This window comes from Oratosquilla oratoria, chromosome 15, assembly GCF_046742065.1.
Source record: "Oratosquilla oratoria isolate Oo_2021 chromosome 15, ASM4674206v1, whole genome shotgun sequence".
Classification (NCBI taxonomy): domain Eukaryota; kingdom Metazoa; phylum Arthropoda; class Malacostraca; order Stomatopoda; family Squillidae; genus Oratosquilla; species Oratosquilla oratoria.
In genome coordinates, this window is record NC_134791.1 from 66000884 (window position 1) to 66020264 (window position 19381).

The 19381-nt window shown below is 38.8% G+C and overlaps 1 protein-coding gene across 1 annotated transcript in view; it reads right to left on the reverse strand.

The window, feature by feature from the left end:
- Positions 1 to 671: 671 nt before the first annotated feature.
- Pgk (phosphoglycerate kinase) overlaps positions 672 to 19381 on the reverse strand; it is a 150288-nt gene continuing 131578 nt past the window's right edge. Inside the window, exons 8-9 of the mRNA XM_076198973.1 lie at positions 12295 to 12494; positions 672 to 1000 (exon numbers count right to left, since the gene is read on the reverse strand). Of these exons, the coding sequence (XP_076055088.1) occupies positions 960 to 1000; positions 12295 to 12494 (241 nt within the window). The 3' untranslated portion in view covers positions 672 to 959. The remainder of the gene's footprint in view (positions 1001 to 12294; positions 12495 to 19381) is intronic.

Below are 19381 nucleotides of genomic sequence, written 5' to 3' on the forward strand. Positions count from 1 at the left end.
TCAAGGGCAACCACCTACTGGGATTATGAGGGAAGTGAGCATTGACTGCCACATACAAGTTACCTCATCCCTATGGGGTCCACTCATTTTAAAAAGCAGCTTCTCTTGATTTGAAGGTTTGTCTGCGGCAGAGCTAAGACCTCCCTCCATAACTCATCCCAGTCCAGACACCCAACCATACAGCACAAGACAACCTTGTATGGTGGTCCTTCTGGTGGGTGACGACCTTGGTAGCATGGGTAGCCCTCTCCCCTTATATAAGATTGAGCAGGGGCAAGAGCCCCATCTAAATTCACTTGCCAGGTCATAGGGGTATACAAGCCCTCCCACCACAAGGTAGTTCCTGTTAGGGGGGTCTGCTTTGGAGTGCCCCAACAGACAAGATCAACACATTGTTGGTCTATGTTGGAGTAAAATCTCTACTTATAGATGAATTATACTACTTTTGTACTGCAATTATATCTCTATACTTTTATGCTGTTCCCAGGAAACTCTCCTTTATCATTTTTATGACTACCTCTTCCCATCTCCTGTGGTGGGGCAAATTCTTCAACAGTATTTCCCATGCATCTCATAGACTACAAAGGAGACAGAAGGATGGTAATAGGGATCCTGCTCTCTGTATGTTCATCTTATGAGAAGTCAATTTTGTAGGCAGAAGTAAAACTCAATTTTCTGAACACAAATTTAGTACTATAGCTTCCATCACAAAGTTATATTCCAATAGGAAATATTGAAAATTCTTGTTCAATAACATTTATTTATCCATTACATTCACCTTACATGTATTAAATAAAAATCAAAGTCTAAATTAAGTTATTCCCAATAGTCACTGTACCAATGTTTCAAGACTAGATCACTGGCTTAATTTAGAAACTATTCTTGTTTGATTTGACCTACACAATTTCACGTCTTGTATATGATCTCCATTTACAACATTATGCCAGTGTCCAATATACTTAGGCACTGGAAAGGGCTGCAACACCTGGAAGAATTTTGCCTGTAAAAAGAGACAGGTATTAATACACAGAATCTAAGGTATGGCAAGCCTAACATTTTCCAATCTTAAGTTCTCCATATCATTAAACTTTTTGACCAAATGACATAATTCAAGTTTTGAAGCTTAACATATATTTTTGTTCAACTAAGGGGTATATTAGGGACACATTGAATATAAAAGAAAAGGGATTCCATTCTGCCCAAATGGTCTTTTAAATGGGAAAAAAATGGCTCGCATAAGCCAGAATGTGAACAAAATCAACCAGTCACTCCATTCTCCTAGATTAATTATCTATTTCTACAGTTAGTTGGTGTTTGTTTTTCTGATTGTTGGGAGCCATGCTGTGAAAGTGTTGCTGAGTGTGGTTCTTAAGAACTTTACAGACTGATTAGTTTCCTGCTATGCAATGCCTGTGCTACCAAATGGTTTTAATATGGTTGTTTTCTTGTTGATTTTCACTCACATGGAGGCTAAAGGTTAAATGGATATCAAAAGCGAGGTCTAGAATCATTGGAAGGGTCCAGCCATTTAAATTCACTGTTAGATATATCTTCGAGTCATGGCTGTCTGGAGTCAGCAATGTTACTAATGATTTGAGGTGGGGCCTCCCTACTATTATTTCCAAATCACTGTTCTAGTTTGTCTAAGTAACCTTGGGTGTTTTTAGTTCTGGACCTGGTGTTGGGAGATCAATTGTGAAGAGGTTCATTATAACTGTCTCTTGGTCCTGGGAATTTTCTTGTTTTGGATTATTCTGCCAAAAAGCATGTTAGCCATTTCTTGTCAGTGTTGTGGATACCTGCCATTTGATTGACCAATGAGTCACACAAGGAAAAAATATAATGTTGTCTGGATATGGGTACGGTGGAGCAGTGTAGCATGAGGTATTTACCCAATTGTAGTACCCAATCAGTCAATCCATTGGACCTTGACTCTTGCCAAAGACCTGCAGCCTCTAGGAAACCAGCAACAGGTATTTGGGGTCACATGTTGCAGGAAAGGGAGTGAAGGTGGAGGTGAATTATAGATTAAGAGAAGCAAGTAAATGTTTTGGGAAATTAAAAGTGTTATGAGAAATAGGCAAATGGGAATGGATGCAGAGAGGAGATTGTATGAAGGGGCGATTGTGACGAAAGCATTGTATGGAGCATAGACTTGGAATTTAAGAGAAACAGAGAGGAAAAATATAAATGTGTACGAGATGAAATGTCTGAGAAGTATGGTAGGGGTTACAAGGTTGGATGGAGTGAGAAACAAGGTGAGGAGGAGAACTGGAGTGGAAAAGGAAATGGCAGACAGGGCTGATGAAAGATTATTGGCATGGTTTGGACACATGGAAAGAATGAGGAATGAAAGATTGGTAAAAGAGGTGTGCAAGGCAGAGGAGGAGGGAGTGAACTTGAGGGGATGACCGAGGATGAGATGGATGGGGTGAAGGGGGCATTGAGCAAGAGGGCAATGTCTGTTGAACAGTGGAGAAGGCAGGAGATAGGGATGAGAGGAAAATGACTACAGATGATACTGTTATGCAAAGGATGGAGGGATGGAAGATGGGGGTAGGGTGTAGTTGTGTGTGAATGATATTTTGAGGCAGCTTGAAGGGATTTCTCCCCATCCTCTCTTTTTCTGCATGAGGGGACAGAGAGGGAGGTCACCAATTAAGTGAAGTGGTCTTGCTGTGGATGTACTGTGTCTTGCTACATTGTGTTTGACCCAGGGCAGTTGGTGGTTGCAGGAGTGACCTATCATCCATGAGGAGCTGAGATGGTAGGAGTGGAAAAGGTGGTGGGAGTGAAAAGAGTGGGAATAGGTACATGCCTCTGACTTAGCTACCTCCCTTATAAGGGGAAAAAACTCTTGGTACATATATAGTTTTCCCTAGTTTTCTTTCTGATTGTTATTAATCTGCTTTGTAATGTTACTGTTTAGTTATTCTAGTTGTTTTTCTTGTTTTGTTAGGTTGTGTTTCTTCTATGTGTTAGTCCTTTCTTTTAAATATTTGGTGGCTAAAAATTGAATTTTTTTTTTACAATCTTTGAAAAATTGTGGAAAAACAGTTTGAAATATGCATAACATACTGGTGAAGTGTTGTATGGCATCATTTATTATTTCTAATTAAAATTTTAAACAAGTATCTTGAGTGGGTGATGTCCTTATTTAAAGGGTCATGGATAAGACTAGCTTTCTATTTGATATTTACATTTTATGTTTTTCTTGTTAATATAAAAATTTAGAAAGGTATATTGTACATCTGTCAACATATACAGGTATGCCTCATCTTAAGTTGTTTAGAGTTAAGTCACTTTCGAAATAGCAAAAGAAATTCTGAAAGAGATAGGAGGGGCAAGAGATGGAAAAAGAAAGAGAAGTGCACAGAATGGGACTATACTCTAAAGAAATAGACCTCTAAAATTAAGCAAAGGTCTCAAATGATGGCAGAAGTACTAAGAAAAACAGCAAAGTTGGCAAAAAGTGAAAACTACAAAAATATATGGATAAAAAAGGAAATGTGCAGTTAGGAAAAAAGAGAAAACACTAAAAAATTAAGCCAATGAAAAAAACGAGAGAAGGAGACCGAAAAGAACTAAAAAAAAAAAAAGGAAACACAGGAAACGTGATGGAATGGGTGGGAATGATTTTATGCCTTTTTCTTATTGGCTACCTCCCTTGTAAGGGGGAAACAGTCTTGGTATGTATGTATGAATATATCTATAAAAAAGAGGGCAAAGTATTGTTCTGGCCTTTGGATTGCAATAACTGTTCGACTTACGACCACAGATTTGAAACTTCAACTCAAACACAAGGGCTAGTTTGTGACATCTTTAATGTGTGGGCCAAAGGACAAGGATGCATCAAGGGTGAATCCTAGAATTTTATTGAGTTCTCTTTTAAAGGAAGGATTTGGCTATTCAATTTTACCACTGGATTTTTCTTTAATTCATTGTGGTCTAGAATGAGAAATTTTACTGATAATTTCTGAGGGGAGACCTCTGTTATTTTCCATAACCCATTGTTCTAATTTGTCCAAGTAAATTTAGTGTTCTTGGGAGCTATTTTATAGTTACTATGCTCTATTATCATAAGGTCATCTGCACTGGTGAGTACTTTGATGTTAAGCTCTGGATCTGGTGTGGGGATATCATGTGTAAAGAGGTTGAATAATGCTAGTGAAAGTAATGCTCCTTGGGAAATTCAATTCCACAGGATGTCGCAAGTATAAGGGATTAAATTTATTAACATACAGTCATCCCTTGTTATTCGCGGGTTTTTTATCCGTGGTTTTGACTATTCGCGGATTTCAAATGGGAAAAAAAAAAAAAAAAAAAAAAAAAAAAAAAGACTGTCGAGTGCACACACCGGGCCAGGTGTCACTGCTGACTATTGAGTGTGTATGATACTTTAGAATAAAATATTAAATTCACCAGAGGTTTTATTACATGTATATTGAGTGCCTCTGGCGGCCGATAGTGGCACCAAGCCGTTTGACTCACTCAATGACTCACCCCCAACACTATGTGGGTGTAGATTTGCTGCGACGCTGCGTGGGTTAACATCTCGATAGCTCTCTCTCCCTGCACACCCACGTTCTTTTTTTACTCTCACTGAGTAATGATAATAATAATAATAATAATGATAATAATACATACATATACCAAGGATTTTTCCCCCTTTCAAGGGCGGTAGCCAAAAAGAAAAAGGCATAAAATCATTCCCACCCATTCCATCCCTAAATACACTCCACTCCCCTCCACCCTCCCTCTTATCTTAGCACCTCCTGGATGATAGGTCATCCCTGAACCTTGTCCACTGCCCTGGGTCAGAGGCAGTGTCGCAAGTCACAGCACATCCACAGCAAGGCCGCTTCATTAAATCGGCAACCCCCCATGCATAAAAGGAGATGGGGAGAAATCCCTTCAGGCTGCGTCAAATTTTGCTCACACATACTATCTCACCCCCCATCCCCCCACCCACTCCCACCTCATGCATCACAACATCATCCATATACAACCATTCTCCATTCACCCATGTCTTCTGTCCTCTCCTGTCCTTCCTCAACAGACATTCCCCTCTTCCCCAAAGCCCCCTTCACCCCATCCATCCATCTCATCCTAGGACGTCCCCTCATGTTCAATCCCTCCACACCTGCCTTCCATACCTCTTTTATTAGTCTTTCTTCACTCATTCTTTCCATGTGTCTAAACCATCCTAATACTCTTTCATCAACCCTATCTCCCAGCTCCCTTTCCACCCCTGGTCTCCTTCTCACCTCCTCATTTCTCACTCTATCTAGCCTAGTAACCCCCATCATACTTCTCAGACACCTCATCTCAAACACACTCAAACTCCTTCTCTCTTCCTCTCTTATGTTCCATGTTTCTGCCCCATACAGTGCTGTTGGCACAATCACTCCTTCATACAGTCTCCTCTTAGCATCCATTCCCAAATGTCTATTCCTCACTACACTTTTTAATCCACCAAGGCATTTACTCACTTCTCTCAATCTACATTCTACCTCCACCTCCATTCCACCTTTTCCTGCCACAATTGCACCCAAGTATCTAAAACTATCCACTTCCTCCAAGTTACTCTCCCTTAATGCTCACTTCCAGTCTGCTGCCACATTCACCCCTTGTATATCTCATCACCTTACTTTTACCCTCATTTACCTTCAGCTTTCTTCTTTCACACACTCAAAGGATTACAAAGGATTACAAAGGCAAAGCATGCCGACAGGAGACCTTTTGATCCATATCTAGGTCGGATGAAAAAAAAAAAAAAAAAAAAAAAAAAAAAAAAAAAATCATATTAATAATAAATTAAAACTATAACAATGTAAATAACAATTTAAAATACATAAATAAATGCATTGGTATAGTTGAATAACAAACAAACAGGTAAATAGTAAATGATAATAAATTGACATATAACTAATAATAAATGAAAATCAGACAGACAAATTATAACAAAAAAAAAAAAAAATAATATAACATAAATTATAATAATTACAGCATCTTACTTAGGTATTTATCTAAATGATTCTTAAAGCTTCGAACTGAACTACATTGCACTACCTGTGCAGGAAGTTTATTCCATTCATTAACTACACGGTTGGCAAAGTTGTTTCTACCTACTTCCAAATTGAAATTGAATCTATTTCCGGACAGTTTGAGACCATTGTTTCTTGTCTGATTCTCATTCAATGTGAAAATTTGGTCACTTTTGATGTTGTCAATTCCCTTTAAAATCTTAAAGACCTGTATCAAGTCACCTCTGAGTCTACGCTTTTTTAGGGAAAACAGATTCATGTGCTTAAGTCGATTTTCGTATGATTTATTTTTGATATTTGGAATCAGTTTTGTGGCTCGCCGTTGTACTTTTTCCAGTCTGTCAATGTCTTTAATGAGATTCGGTGACCATACGGAAACAGCATATTCCAAATGTGGACGAACTAACGATTTATATAGCTTGTTAATGAGTGATGGACTTTTGAAATCAAAAGATCGCACAATCAATCCCAGAATCTTATTTGTTTTCTCAGAGGCTGAAATACACTGCTTGGATGATTTGAGGTCGTTACTGATAATTACGCCGAGATCTTTTTCACTATCCACTTTTGTTAACGAATTTCCAAATAACTTGTTAATCGTACTTGCTGTTATTTTTACCTATGTGCATTACCTTGCATTTACTTGTGTTAAATTTCATTAGCCACTTTTCAGACCATTGCTGTAATTTATCTAAATCTTCTTGAAATATCTAATTGGTTTGAGTGATCATTTGCCACTTCCGCACAGTTTTGTATCATCAGCAAATTTGGAAACAGTAGATTTTAGTCCATGGTCTATATCATTTATATATACTATGAATAGAAGTGGCCCAAGAAACGGAACCCTGAGGGAACTCCACTTGCAACACTTTTCCATCCAGAAGTTTTTTCCATTTAAAACAACTCTCTGTTTTCGACCTTTCAACCAATTACTAGTCCAACCTAATAGGCTACCACTTATTCCATGCAAAGCTAATTTAGTAAGTAGTCTTTCGTGTGGGACGGTATCAAAAGCTTTTGCAAAGTCTAGATATATTAAATTCTATAGTGTTTCTTTTGTCATAATTCGAGACAACTGTGTTGTAGAATTCGAGTAAGTTAGTCACGCAAGAACGTTTCCGTCTGAAACCATGTTGGCTATCATTTATCAAACGGTTACTTTCTAAATGATATTCGATAGCATCTCTGATGATAGTTTCCATTATTTTTCCTACGATTGAAGTCAAACTTATAGGCCTATAGTTATTTGGTTTGTTTTTGTCACCTTTTTTGAATATGGGAGTAACGTTAGCTAGCTTCCATTCTCTTTGGGACACCTCCGGATATGATGGATTTCTTGAAAATAATTTCTAATGGAACAACAATCTCATTTTTCATTTCCTTTAAGATTCTTGGATGCCAACCGTCAGTCCCTGGTGTTTTATTAACTTTGAGTTTGTCTATACACCTTTTAATTTTTTCTTTTGTTATATTTACCGTAGTGAGTAAGTTTACCCCAGACTTTTCAAGGTTTCAGTTTGGAATTCACTTTGAGGTGTTTCGTTTACGAATACCGAGCTATAAAATAATTGTTTAAGAGATTACACATTCCTTCATTTGAATATTCAAGTTGACCGTCAGCAGATAATAGTGGACAATGTGTTTCCTAACAACCTTTTTATCTCTAATGTAAGTATAGAATTCTTTGGGATTCTCTTTGGATTTCTCAGCGATGTTCATTTCGTATTGTCGTTTTATTTTTCTTATTGTCTTTTTTAAATCTCTCTGTATTGATACATAACTTTCATAGTCATTAGATGCACCCGAGCACTTATATTTCTTATAAGCCTGTCTCTTTTTAGCAATACTTTTTTCAGTTTACCAACTTCCTCAATCCCTCCTCCGATCCTGCCACAAGCGCAGTGTCGTCCGCAAACAACAGCTGGCTCACCTCCCACTTTTCTCCACTTTCTTTAAACATCTCCAATCCCTGACCCACCACCCTTGCATTTACCTCTCGCACCACCCCATCCATGTACAAGTTGAACAACCAGGGTGACATAATGCATCCCAGGCAAAGTTCCACCTTTACCTCGAACCACTTACTCTCTCCATTTCTAATCCTAACACATGCTTTACTACTCTTGTAAAAACTCTTGATAGCTCCTAGAAGCTTTCCTTCTATTCCATATGTCTGCAAAACCTCCCACATTGCCCTCCTGTCTACCCTGACGAGGGAGTCATATGAGAGGTACAAAGAAAAGAGAAGTAAAGCACAAGGTAAAGGAGGCAAAGAGGAGAGCAGATGTGGAGTGGGGTAAGAGTATGACAGAAAATTTTGAAAGTAATAAAAAGATGTTTTGGAAAGAAATTAAGAGAGGAAGAGGAGGCGAATCAAGTAGAGAAGAAAAGGTAAAAGGTGCAGATGGAGAGATGATAATGGAAGAGAAGGCAGTAAGGGGAAGATGGGCATAATATTTTAGGGAGTTGCTAAATGTGAAGGAGGATTGGGAGGGAAAGATAGTTGCAGTGGGAAATGCTAAGAAAAGGACCGTGATGAGTGAGGAAAATGGAGGAGAAATAAGGAAGGATGAAGTGAAGGCAGTTGTTAAGATGATGAAAGTAGGTAAGGCACCTGGTCTGGATGGATGCCATGCAGAATGTCTAAAAAAAGGAGGTACAGTGATGGTGAACTGGCTGGTGAGGTTATTTAATGTTTACTGGAGAGAAGGTAGAGTGCCGGAGGACTGGAGGAGTGCCTGTATAGTTCCACTTTACAAGGGAAAAGGGGACAAGTGTGAATGTAGTAGTTTCAGAGGGATTAGCTTGTTAAGTGTAGTTGGGAAGGCTTATGGGAGGATCTTGATTGAGAGGATTAGGAGAGGAACAGAGGGAGTAATTGGTGAGGAACAGTGTGGACTTACGATGGGTAGAGGTTGTGTAGATCAGATCTTTGTGGTAAGACAGATATGTGAGAAAGCTATAGGAAAGGGGAAGGATGTTTTTTTGGGCTTTTATGGATCTGGAAAAGGCTTACAACAGGGAAGACAGAAAGGCACTGTGGGAGGTTATGCAGATATATGGGATAGGAGGAAAGCTTCTAGGAGCTGTCAAGAGTTTTTATGAGAGTAGTAGAGCTTGTGTCAGGATTAGAAATGGAGAGAGTGAGTGGTTCGAGGTAAAGGTGGGACTTCGTCAGGGATGCGTTATGTCGCCCTGGCTGTTCAACTTATACATGGATGGGGTAGTGCGAGAGGTATATGCAAGGGTAGTGGGTCAGGGATTGGAGATGTTTAAAGAAAATGGAGAAAAGTGGGAGGTGAGCCAGCTGTTGTTTGCGGACGACACTGCGCTTGTGGCAGGATCGGAGGAGGGATTGAGGAAGTTGGTGACAGAGTTTGGGAGAGTATGTGATAGAAGAAAGCTAAAGATAAATGTGGGTAAAAGTAAGGTGATGAGATGTACAAGGGGTGAAAGTGGCAGTAGACTGGAAGTGAGCATTAAGGGAGAGCAACTGGAGGAAGTGGATAGTTTTAGATATTTGGGTGCAAATGTGGCAGGAAAAGGTGGAGTGAAGGTGGAGGTAGAATGTAGATTGAGAGAAGTGAGTAAATGCCTTGGTGGATTGAAGAGTGTAATGAGGAATAGTCATTTGGAAATGGATGCTAAGAGGAGACTGTATGAAGGAGTGATTGTGCCAACAGCACTGTATGGGGCAGAAACATGGAACATAAGAGGGGAAGAGAGGAGGAGTTTGAATGTGTTTGAGATGAGGTGTCTGAGAAGTATGATGGGGGTTACTAGGCTAGATAGGGTGAGAAATGAGGAGGTGAGGAGGAGAACGGGGGTGGAAAGGCAGCTGGGAGATAGGGTTGATGAAAGAGTATTAGGATGGTTTGGACACATGGAAAGAATGAGTGAAGAAAGACTAGTAAAAGAGGTATGGAAGGCAGATGTGGAGGGAGTGAACATGAGGGGACGTCCTAGGATGAGGTGGATGGATGGGGTGAAGGGGGCTTTGGGGAAGAGGGGAATGTCTGTTGAGGAAGGACGGGAGAGGACAGAAGACAGGGGTGAATGGAGAATGGTTGTATATGGATGATGATGTAATGCAGGAGGTGGAATGGGTGGGGGGATGGGGGGGTGAGGTAGTGTGAGCAAAATTTGACGCAGCCTGAAGGGATTTCTCCCCGTCTTCTCCTTTATGCATGGGGGGATGGAGGGGGGGGGTCGCCGAATTTATGAAGCGGCCTTGCTGTGGATGTGCTGTGTCTTGCGACACTGCTTCTGACCCAGGGCAGTGGACAAGGTGCAGGGATGACCTGTCATCCAGGAGGTGCTAAGATATGAGGGAGGGTGGAGGGGTGTTGAGTGTATTCAGGGATGGAATGGGTGGGAATTATTTTATGCCTTTTCCTTTTTGGCTACCTCCCTTGTAAGGGGGGAAAAAGCCTTGGTATATGTATGCATGTATAAAAGCCCAAAAAACATCCTTCCCCTTTCCTATAGCTTTCTCACATATTTGTCTTACCACAAAGATCTGATCTACACAACCTCTACCCATCCGAAGTCCACACTGTTCCTCACCAATTACTCCCTCTGTTCCTCTACTAATCCTCTCAATCAAGATCCTCCCATATGCCTTCCCAACTACACTTAACAAGCTAATCCCTCTGAAACTACAACATTCACACTTGTCCCCTTTTCCCTTGTAAAGTGGAACTATACAGGCACTCCTCCAGTCCTCCAGCACTCTACCCTCTCTCCAGCAATCATTAAATAACCTCACCAGCCAGTCCACCATCACTGTACCTCCTTTCTTTAGACATTCTGCATGGCATCCATCCAGACCAGGTGCCTTACCTGCTTTCATCATCTTAACAACTGCCTTCACTTCATCCTTCCTTATAATAATAAAAATAATAATACTTTTGGCACAATAACTATCTATATAATCTCCTCTTGGTATTTACTCCCAGTTTCATATTTCTCATAACAACGACTCTTGGGTAGTACAGTATATATTCTTAACCACTTCCATATGGTGACGCCTACGTAGGCGGCATGAGGAGCAAGTGGATATGTGAGGCTGCCATATCGGCATCTTGATTATATTTATTGTAGTTGCCCCTGCGTAATGACATACTCTCTAAACTGTCTTCATCACATTTTCTATGGTTATCAAAATTCACGGGTGAAAGAGAGAACGATCGATATAAGCGGTGACTATATTTTATGATGCGACTAGAAATACAACACATATTACGTCTGCCACCTAATGCTGCCCGTGAGATTTTGGCCCGGAGTGAAGAGGTTAACCACTTCCATATGGTGACGCCTACGTAGGCGGCATGAGGAGCAAGTGGGTACGCGTTGATGCTGACGTCGCCATCTTGATTATATTTATTGTAGTCGTACCTACGTAATTTCCATTCTCTCTAAACTGGCTTCATCAATTTTCTATGGTTATCAAAATACACGGGTGAAAGAGAACGAACGATTGAGCACCGACTTTATTTTTCATAATGCAATTATTATGACGCAACATCGCACGTCAGGCAGCTAATGCTGCCAGATGTGCGATGTGCCCCGGAGTGAAGAGGTTAATTCATCAAATCTTTTTACTTGCAATCCTTCCGATAATTTGAGTCTTTATGACAAAAGAGAATACGCTCCACCATTGATCGTTGGGGAATGACCCGGTCGTGCTCCAGATAGTTTCTGTTAACAGTCGCTGGATTAGTGCAATGGTATAGTCTCTGGCTATATTGTATTATTCTTAGTTTATTAAGTGTTATTAAATTATACCTGTTAACCGCTGATATATGAGAAGTGAATTTATTATAAGTGGAAGACATTTAAATCATGTTTCAACTGTTAGTAGAGAAGTGTGGCTAGAATGAACCACGAGAGTGTGAATTTTTGCGGTGATATTCCGTAGATTTTCAATGGTTTTCTCAAAGAGAGTTCATGGTTATAGCCATTCGCGGGGGTTTTGAGAATGTTTCCCCCGTGAATAATGAGGGATGACTGTATAAAGGACCATTCCCGCAATGTTTGAACTATTATGATAGGAGTAAATCCTACATTACAATTAGAGTACCTCACAAAAGGGACTTTTAATTAAATATTAATTATAATGATCAAGTAAAATCTAATTGCACAACCTAATGGATATCACAAAAAGTTGTGGAAGAATTCAGATGTCATTGTATGCACTCTAACAGTGTCTCAATATACTTCAATATACAAAAAGTGTCAAACTCACCTTCTAAGAGTTCAAGGGATGCACCACCACCTGTTGACACATGAGACACCTTGTCCTCTGTTCCCCATTTAGCACAACAAGTAGCTGTATCTCCTCCACCAATGATTGTGATGCTACCACTGGCAGTCACTGCCACAACAGCATCCATGACAGCCTTTGTACCACTGGCAAACTTCTCAAACTCAAATACACCACATGGTCTGGTTAAAGACAAAATCATTACAAGTTGTTAATGAATTACATGGTAAATATTGACAAAAATACAAGACTGGAAAAGTAAAAGGATGGTAAATAATGCAAATAATATTAACAAAAATACAAGACTGGAAAAGTAAAAGGCTGAATGTGTCATAAAAATATCCTATAGGAAAATGAAGTATGAGGAACTGGAAGATAGAACATGAAGAAAGAATTCCTTCCAGTTCAATCAATGGGGCAGGGTCAGGAGACTAAGGGATTCTTCTCTGTATTTTTTCTCCCACAGTCTAGGCAAAAACATGTTTTGACATGACCCCCTTATATGGGGACTGGTTGTTGAAGTTTCCCAGTGTGTCAATCCTTGTGGACAATCTTGCACCAATATCAATTACATTTCACATATTGGCCTAGTTAGTCTAGTGGGTGTTCTGTAAATCTGACATTTCAGTAGTGAATGTGGTGTAGCGAGGGGTTTCACACTGGGAGATGGGACAGTAGTTTCCTGTAATGAGATGGCCAAATGTGAGGCTCTTCCTAAACAAACTATTGATATTTCAAAATGTGGGTTATGCTGATGAGAGGACAGTCATAGATGTGATTAGAGCTTGATTGACTTTAAGTGGTTTGTTGGGTGTTGTGGATCATAAACAAGGGAGTGAGGTTGGCAGAGTCTACCAGTGAAGAATGAGGCAATGAGAGAGACCAGTGTAAAGGTATTTACTGAATTATGCACATTTAAATTACCAAATTTTGAAACAATACAATGTAAGAAAAAAGAAGTGAAAATAAAAAATAAAATAAAAAATAAAATAAATAATTTAACATGGCATAAAGCAACCTTGCTGCAATGCTTCTAGCTTGGGCAGTGGGCAGGAGACACAAGTGACCATCTATGAGAAGCTAAGATGGGAGGGAAACAACAGGTGGTGGATGGAAGTGGAATGGGTATGCCTAGACTGGCTACCCCCTTATTAGGGAAAAGAGGCCCTTGGTATACAGATAGCTAGAAAGGTATGGCTTATTCAGAATAATGTGATAAACACCACTTCAAATCCCACACAACATATTTTCACAGGTGTCACCAGGTATCTTACCAGCGAGTCAATTTTCAATCATTATTTAAAATCAATGTCTAGAGGTATTTGTCAGATTCATCTATGCAGATGACCTCTGGCTAGCCATCAACCTTCCAAGAGGTTGTGGCACAAATATCAGCTCATGAGGCAGTACTACAATAAATGGTCCCTCAACCCAAACCCATCCAATACCCAAGTGTGTGCTTTTCACCTAAAGAATAGAGAAGCAAATTGAAAGCTCCAAAGTCCAATGGTGTGGAAAGGTATTAGAACACCACCCATTCCCAGTATAGATCAGGGTAACTCTGGACAGGACACTCATGACCCACATACAAAAACTCAGGGGGAAAATGAGCTCTCAACTCCCTGTGCTTAGAAAATTAGCAGGAACATAGAGGGACGCTAATGCACACAAACTCAGAACATCTGCCTTAGTACTGTGCTTCTGTGTGGAGTAGACCAGCTCATGTAAAGAAAATAGACCCAGTATTGAACAAAAATTGGAGAATTATCACAGGAACACTCCCATGTCCATCAACATCCTGTATAGAATCACAGGCATTGCATTCTCAGACATTCAACAATATGCCATAGTACAAGCTGAAAAGGGGAAACAAATCTACACTCCTGTGCGCCTCGGCCAAGCAGACTCAAATCATGGAAGCACTTGGGTACTGTGGAGGAATTACTGCCTGGCACATCCTCATACAATTTTATAATGTAAAAGTGGCAGGAGTTTGAAAGCACAATTCCTCTCAACGATGCAGTGCAAGAACCCAGGCACTACTGCAAAGACATGAGAGGTCCATACTGAATAGAGCAAGATCCACAGTGACCAGAACTGGTGACTATGGATGGAGCCTCAAGATCGACCCTTCCTTCGAATGTGGAGAAACTGTAGTGAACATTGACCATGTCCTGAGTTCATATCCACTTTCATTCAATCTAGTGAACAACAGTCTAGTCAGTATTAGCCAAAGAACACTTAAATGGCTGGCTATCTGGTGCAATAAGATATGATGGTCAGATTTCTGTCAGCAAAACCAGAATGTGTGGTGTTAGGTCAACTCAGGAATCCCTCCTTTGACAAAGGATTACAAAGGCGGAGCATACCAACAGGAGACCTTTTGGTCCAAATCTAGGTCGGATGCAAAAAAAACAAAAACAAATAAAATACATAAATAAATGCATAGGTATAGTTAAATAATAAACATACTGATAAATAGTAAATAATAATAAATTGACATAAGTAATGATCAATGAATCAAACAGACAAATGATAACAAAACAAAAACAAATACAGACGCTCCTCTACTTATGTTCATTCGTTTTACGTTTTTTCGATTTTACGTTTGAACTGACTGTAAAAAAAAAAATTGTAAAAAAAAAATTTTGAGTGAATTTTTTAGTTTAGCGCGCTCTCCGTAGTTCAAATGATACTTACGCATGATGCTGCGTCCATTGTTTACATTGCACAAACGACAGACTGAAAGTGCCTTGCCTCCTCCTCCTCCACCATCTCAATTTATGTTGCTTGAATTTAATTTATTTGAAATTAATGTTATTATTTTACAATGTTATGTGTATATTTAATGATTTAGGGGTGTTTTGTAAGATACGGTAATAGAATTTACTGATGTATAGTACAGTAACAACTTACGTTCATTTTCAACTTACGTTAGGCCGTTCGGAACGTAACTAAAACGTAAGTTGAGGAGCGTCTGTAATATAAAATAAATGATGATCATTACAGCATCTTGCTTAGGTGTTTATCTAAATGATTCTTAAAGCTTTGAACTGAACTATATTGCACTGCCTCTACAGGAAGCTTATTCCATTCATTAACTACATGGTTGGCGAAGTTGTTTCTACCCACTTCCAAACTGAATCTATTTCCGGACAGTTTGAGACCATTGTTTCTTGTCTGATTCTCATTCAGTGTGAAAATTTTGTCACTTTTGATGTTGTCAATTCCCTTTAGAATTTTAAAGACCTGTATCAAGTCACCTCTGAGTCAACCCTTTTTTAGGGAAAACAGATTTGTGTGTTTTAGTCGATTTTCGTATGATTTATTTTTGATATTTGGAATCAGTTTTGTGGCTCGCCGTTGTACTTTTTCCAGTCTGTCAATGTCTTTAACCACTTCCATACGGTGCCGCATACATAGGCGGCATGAGGAGCAAGTGGATATGCGGGGCTGCCATATCGGCATCTTGATTATATTTATTGTAGTTACCCCTGCATAATGACATACTCTCTAAACTGTCTTCATCACATTTTCTATGGTTATCAAAATTCACGGGTGAAAGAGAGAACGATCGATATAAGCGGTGACTATATTTTATGATGCAAGTATTATTACGACACATCGTACGTCTGACAGATAATGCTGCCCGCGAGATTTTAGCCCGGAGTGAAGAGGTTAATGAGATTCGGTGACCATAAAGAAACAGCATATTCCAAATGTGGACGAACTAACGATTTATATAGCTTGTTAATGAGTGATGGACTTTTTAAGTTAAAAGATTGCGCAATCAATCCTAGAATCTTATTTGTTTTCTCGGAGGCTGAAATACACTGCTTGGATGATTTGAGATCGTTACTGATAATTATGCCGAGATCTTTTTCACTATTCACTTTTGTTAATGAATTTCCAAATAACGTAATTGGCCTAACTGTTGTTTTTACCTATGTGCATTACCTTGCATTTATTTGTGTTAGATTTCATTAGTCACTTTTCAGACAATCGCTGAAATTTATCTAAATCTTCTTGAACATCTAATTGGTTGTGATCATTTGCCATTCCGCACAGTTTTGTATCATCAGCAAATTTGGAAACAGTAGATTTTAATCCATGGTCTTTATCATTTATATGTACTATAAATAGAAGTGGTCCAAGAACAGAACCCTGAGGAACTCCACTTGTACCATTTTTCCATCTAGAAGTTTTTCCATTTAAAACAACTCTCTGTTTTCGATCATTCAACCAATTACTAGTCCAACTTAATAGGCTACCACTTATTCTGTGTGAAGCTAATTTAGTAAGAAGTCTTTCGTGGGGGACGGTATCAAAAGCTTTTGCAAAGTCTAGATATATTAAATCTATATTATTTCTTTTGTCATAATTCGAGATGACTGTGTTGTAGAATTTGAGTAAGTTAATCATGCAAGAACGTTTCCATCTTAAACTATGCTGGCTATCATTTATCAAATGGTTACTTTCTAAATGATATTTGATAGCATCTCTGATTATAGTTTCCATTATTTTTCCTATGATTGAAGTCAAATTTATAGGCCTATAGTTATTTGGTTTCTTTTTGTCACCAAATAACAATCCATCTTTTTTTAGTTCTTACATTATATGGTCAATCTATATACTATCAATATATTGTCAATACTATCTATATACCAAAAGGCTTCTTCCCCATTATAAGGAAGGTAGCCAGCCAAGGCCTGGATAAAGTCTGGGAATGGAGTCAAAAGTGGGAAGTGAATTTCAACATCAAGAAATGTAGTATAATGGAGTTTGGAAAAAGTAAAAATAGAGTATCAGGGCAATATAAAATTGGTACAAAGGAAGTTAAAAAAGGTTAGCTTGGAATGAGACCTACGAGTAATTATCAGCAAAGACATGTCACCAAACAAGCATATCAACAAAACAGTCGGAGAAACCTTCAATTTACCGAGATCGATGAAAATGGTCTTTGACTACTTGGATGAGGAAATGGTAAAGAAAATATTAGTTATACTGATAAGACCAAGATTGGAGTATGCTGCGACACCATGGACATCCAGTACAAAAAAGAATATACAGAAATTAGAAACAATTCTCGCACCACCCCAATCTTTACATGGATGGGGTGGTGCGAGAGGTGAATGCAAGGGTAGTGGGTCAGGGGTTGGAGATGATTAAAGAAAATGGAGAAAAGTGGGAGGCAAGCCAGTTGTTGTTTGCTGATGACACTGCACTTGTAGCAGGATCAGAGGAGGCATTGAGGAAGTTAGTGACAGAGTTTGAGAAGGTGTGTGAAAGAAGGAAGCTGAAGATAAATGTGGGCAAAAGTAAGGTGATGAGATGTACAAGGGGAGAGAGTGACAGCAGGCTGGAGGTGAGCATTAAGGGTGAAAGACTGGAGGAAGTGGATAGTTTTAAATACTTGGGTGCAAATGTGGCAGGAAAGGGAGGAGTGGGGGTGGAGGTAGAATGTAGATTGAGAGAAGCAAGTAAATGCCTTGGTGGGTTGAAAAGTGTAATGAGAAATAGACATCTGGGAATGGATGATAAGAGGAGGTTATATGTGCAAGGAAAAGAGACCTGGTTTGTATTGAATGGGAAGGGGAGCAATTGTGGTTACCCAAAATTATTTCTCTGCAATGTTAAATTGATTTAGAGAGAAAACGCAGGACAATAAAAAGGATGATTTTGAGATGAACGTCAAATCGAAAACAGAGCCATCTGGGGGCACCATGCCAAGGTCTAATGTAAACAGAGGATTTGAAATGCCAGTAAGATTTACACTGTATAATGAGGACTCCTTTTCTGGTTTTGGCAAGTACAAAAGAAGAAATCCGAGTCGAATCTTAGACATGGAAAGAGAAATCAGTAATAATAGAAAATTGTGGGAGAACGTATTCATAGAACTAAGGAAGGAGATTGTAGAATTAATGGAATGTTTAACCCAAGCTAACGAGATATCTGATCTGAAGAAATCAAATTCTGAACTAAGAAATGAGCTCAAGGGATTAAAAAATTATATAATGGAAGTTAAATGTGAAAATGAAAAGATGAAAATCAATTATACTACCAATAGTGAGAAATTGACAAAAGAAAAATAAAAGAAAAAAAGGTAACAAAATAAAGGGAATGACTGAAAGAATTGAAAACTTAAGTGAGGAAAGTATGCAAAAGATTAAGAAATAGAATGAAAACAGAAAATAAAGAAATAGCCTTTACAGAAATAGTACAACAACAGATGTAGGAAATGCAAAGGATACAATTATTCAAGTAATTAAAGAAAAGGCAAATTGGGTTAGAGATATTGTGCATAGAAAAAAATGTATTGTGGTATATGGACTAAAGGAAAAACATGGTCTGCTGAGGTACAACAGAGAAAAAGCAAAAAAGAAACAGCAATATCAATTCTAAAAGGAATACAAGATTGTGACCAGGAAGCAGATAAAGATATAGCTGTGTATAGAATGGGACAATATTCTAGGGAAAGAAGTTGAAGACATATTAGAAAAAGCAAACAAGTTGGCAAGGAGCAAACATTACAAGATATGGATAAAAAGAGAAATGAGTGTTGGGGAAATACAAAAAGAGAAGGCCCCAAAAGCTGAAGCTAAGGAAAATATGCAAAGAGAACAGAGACCGAAAGCAAGGCGTTCTATTAGAGGGTCATAGACATAAGGCTGAGAAAATGGTACATCAGAGTGGGCGAAACAAAAAGAGAAAAGATGGAGAAAGAAAAAAATTAAAAGTGGCCTATGCTAACATTGATGGATTGAATGAACTAAATGATTACCTGCCAGATGAAAAACTAGATATAATGGTAATTGTGGAGATGAAATTAAGGGGTACAATACTACCTAATAGTGTTGGACATGGGTTATACAATTATTGGATTAATAACAGAAATGAGAAACAGGGAGGAATCATGTTCTTGGCCAAGAAAAACTTAAATGTGATGAAGGTTATTGAGGGCAAAAACAATGTGGAAATGATCATAATGAAAGTTGAGGACAGAGGCATGAAAAGTAGAAAGTTTGTGGTGATTTATGTGCCCCCAAAAATGGACTCTTGGAAAGAGCCA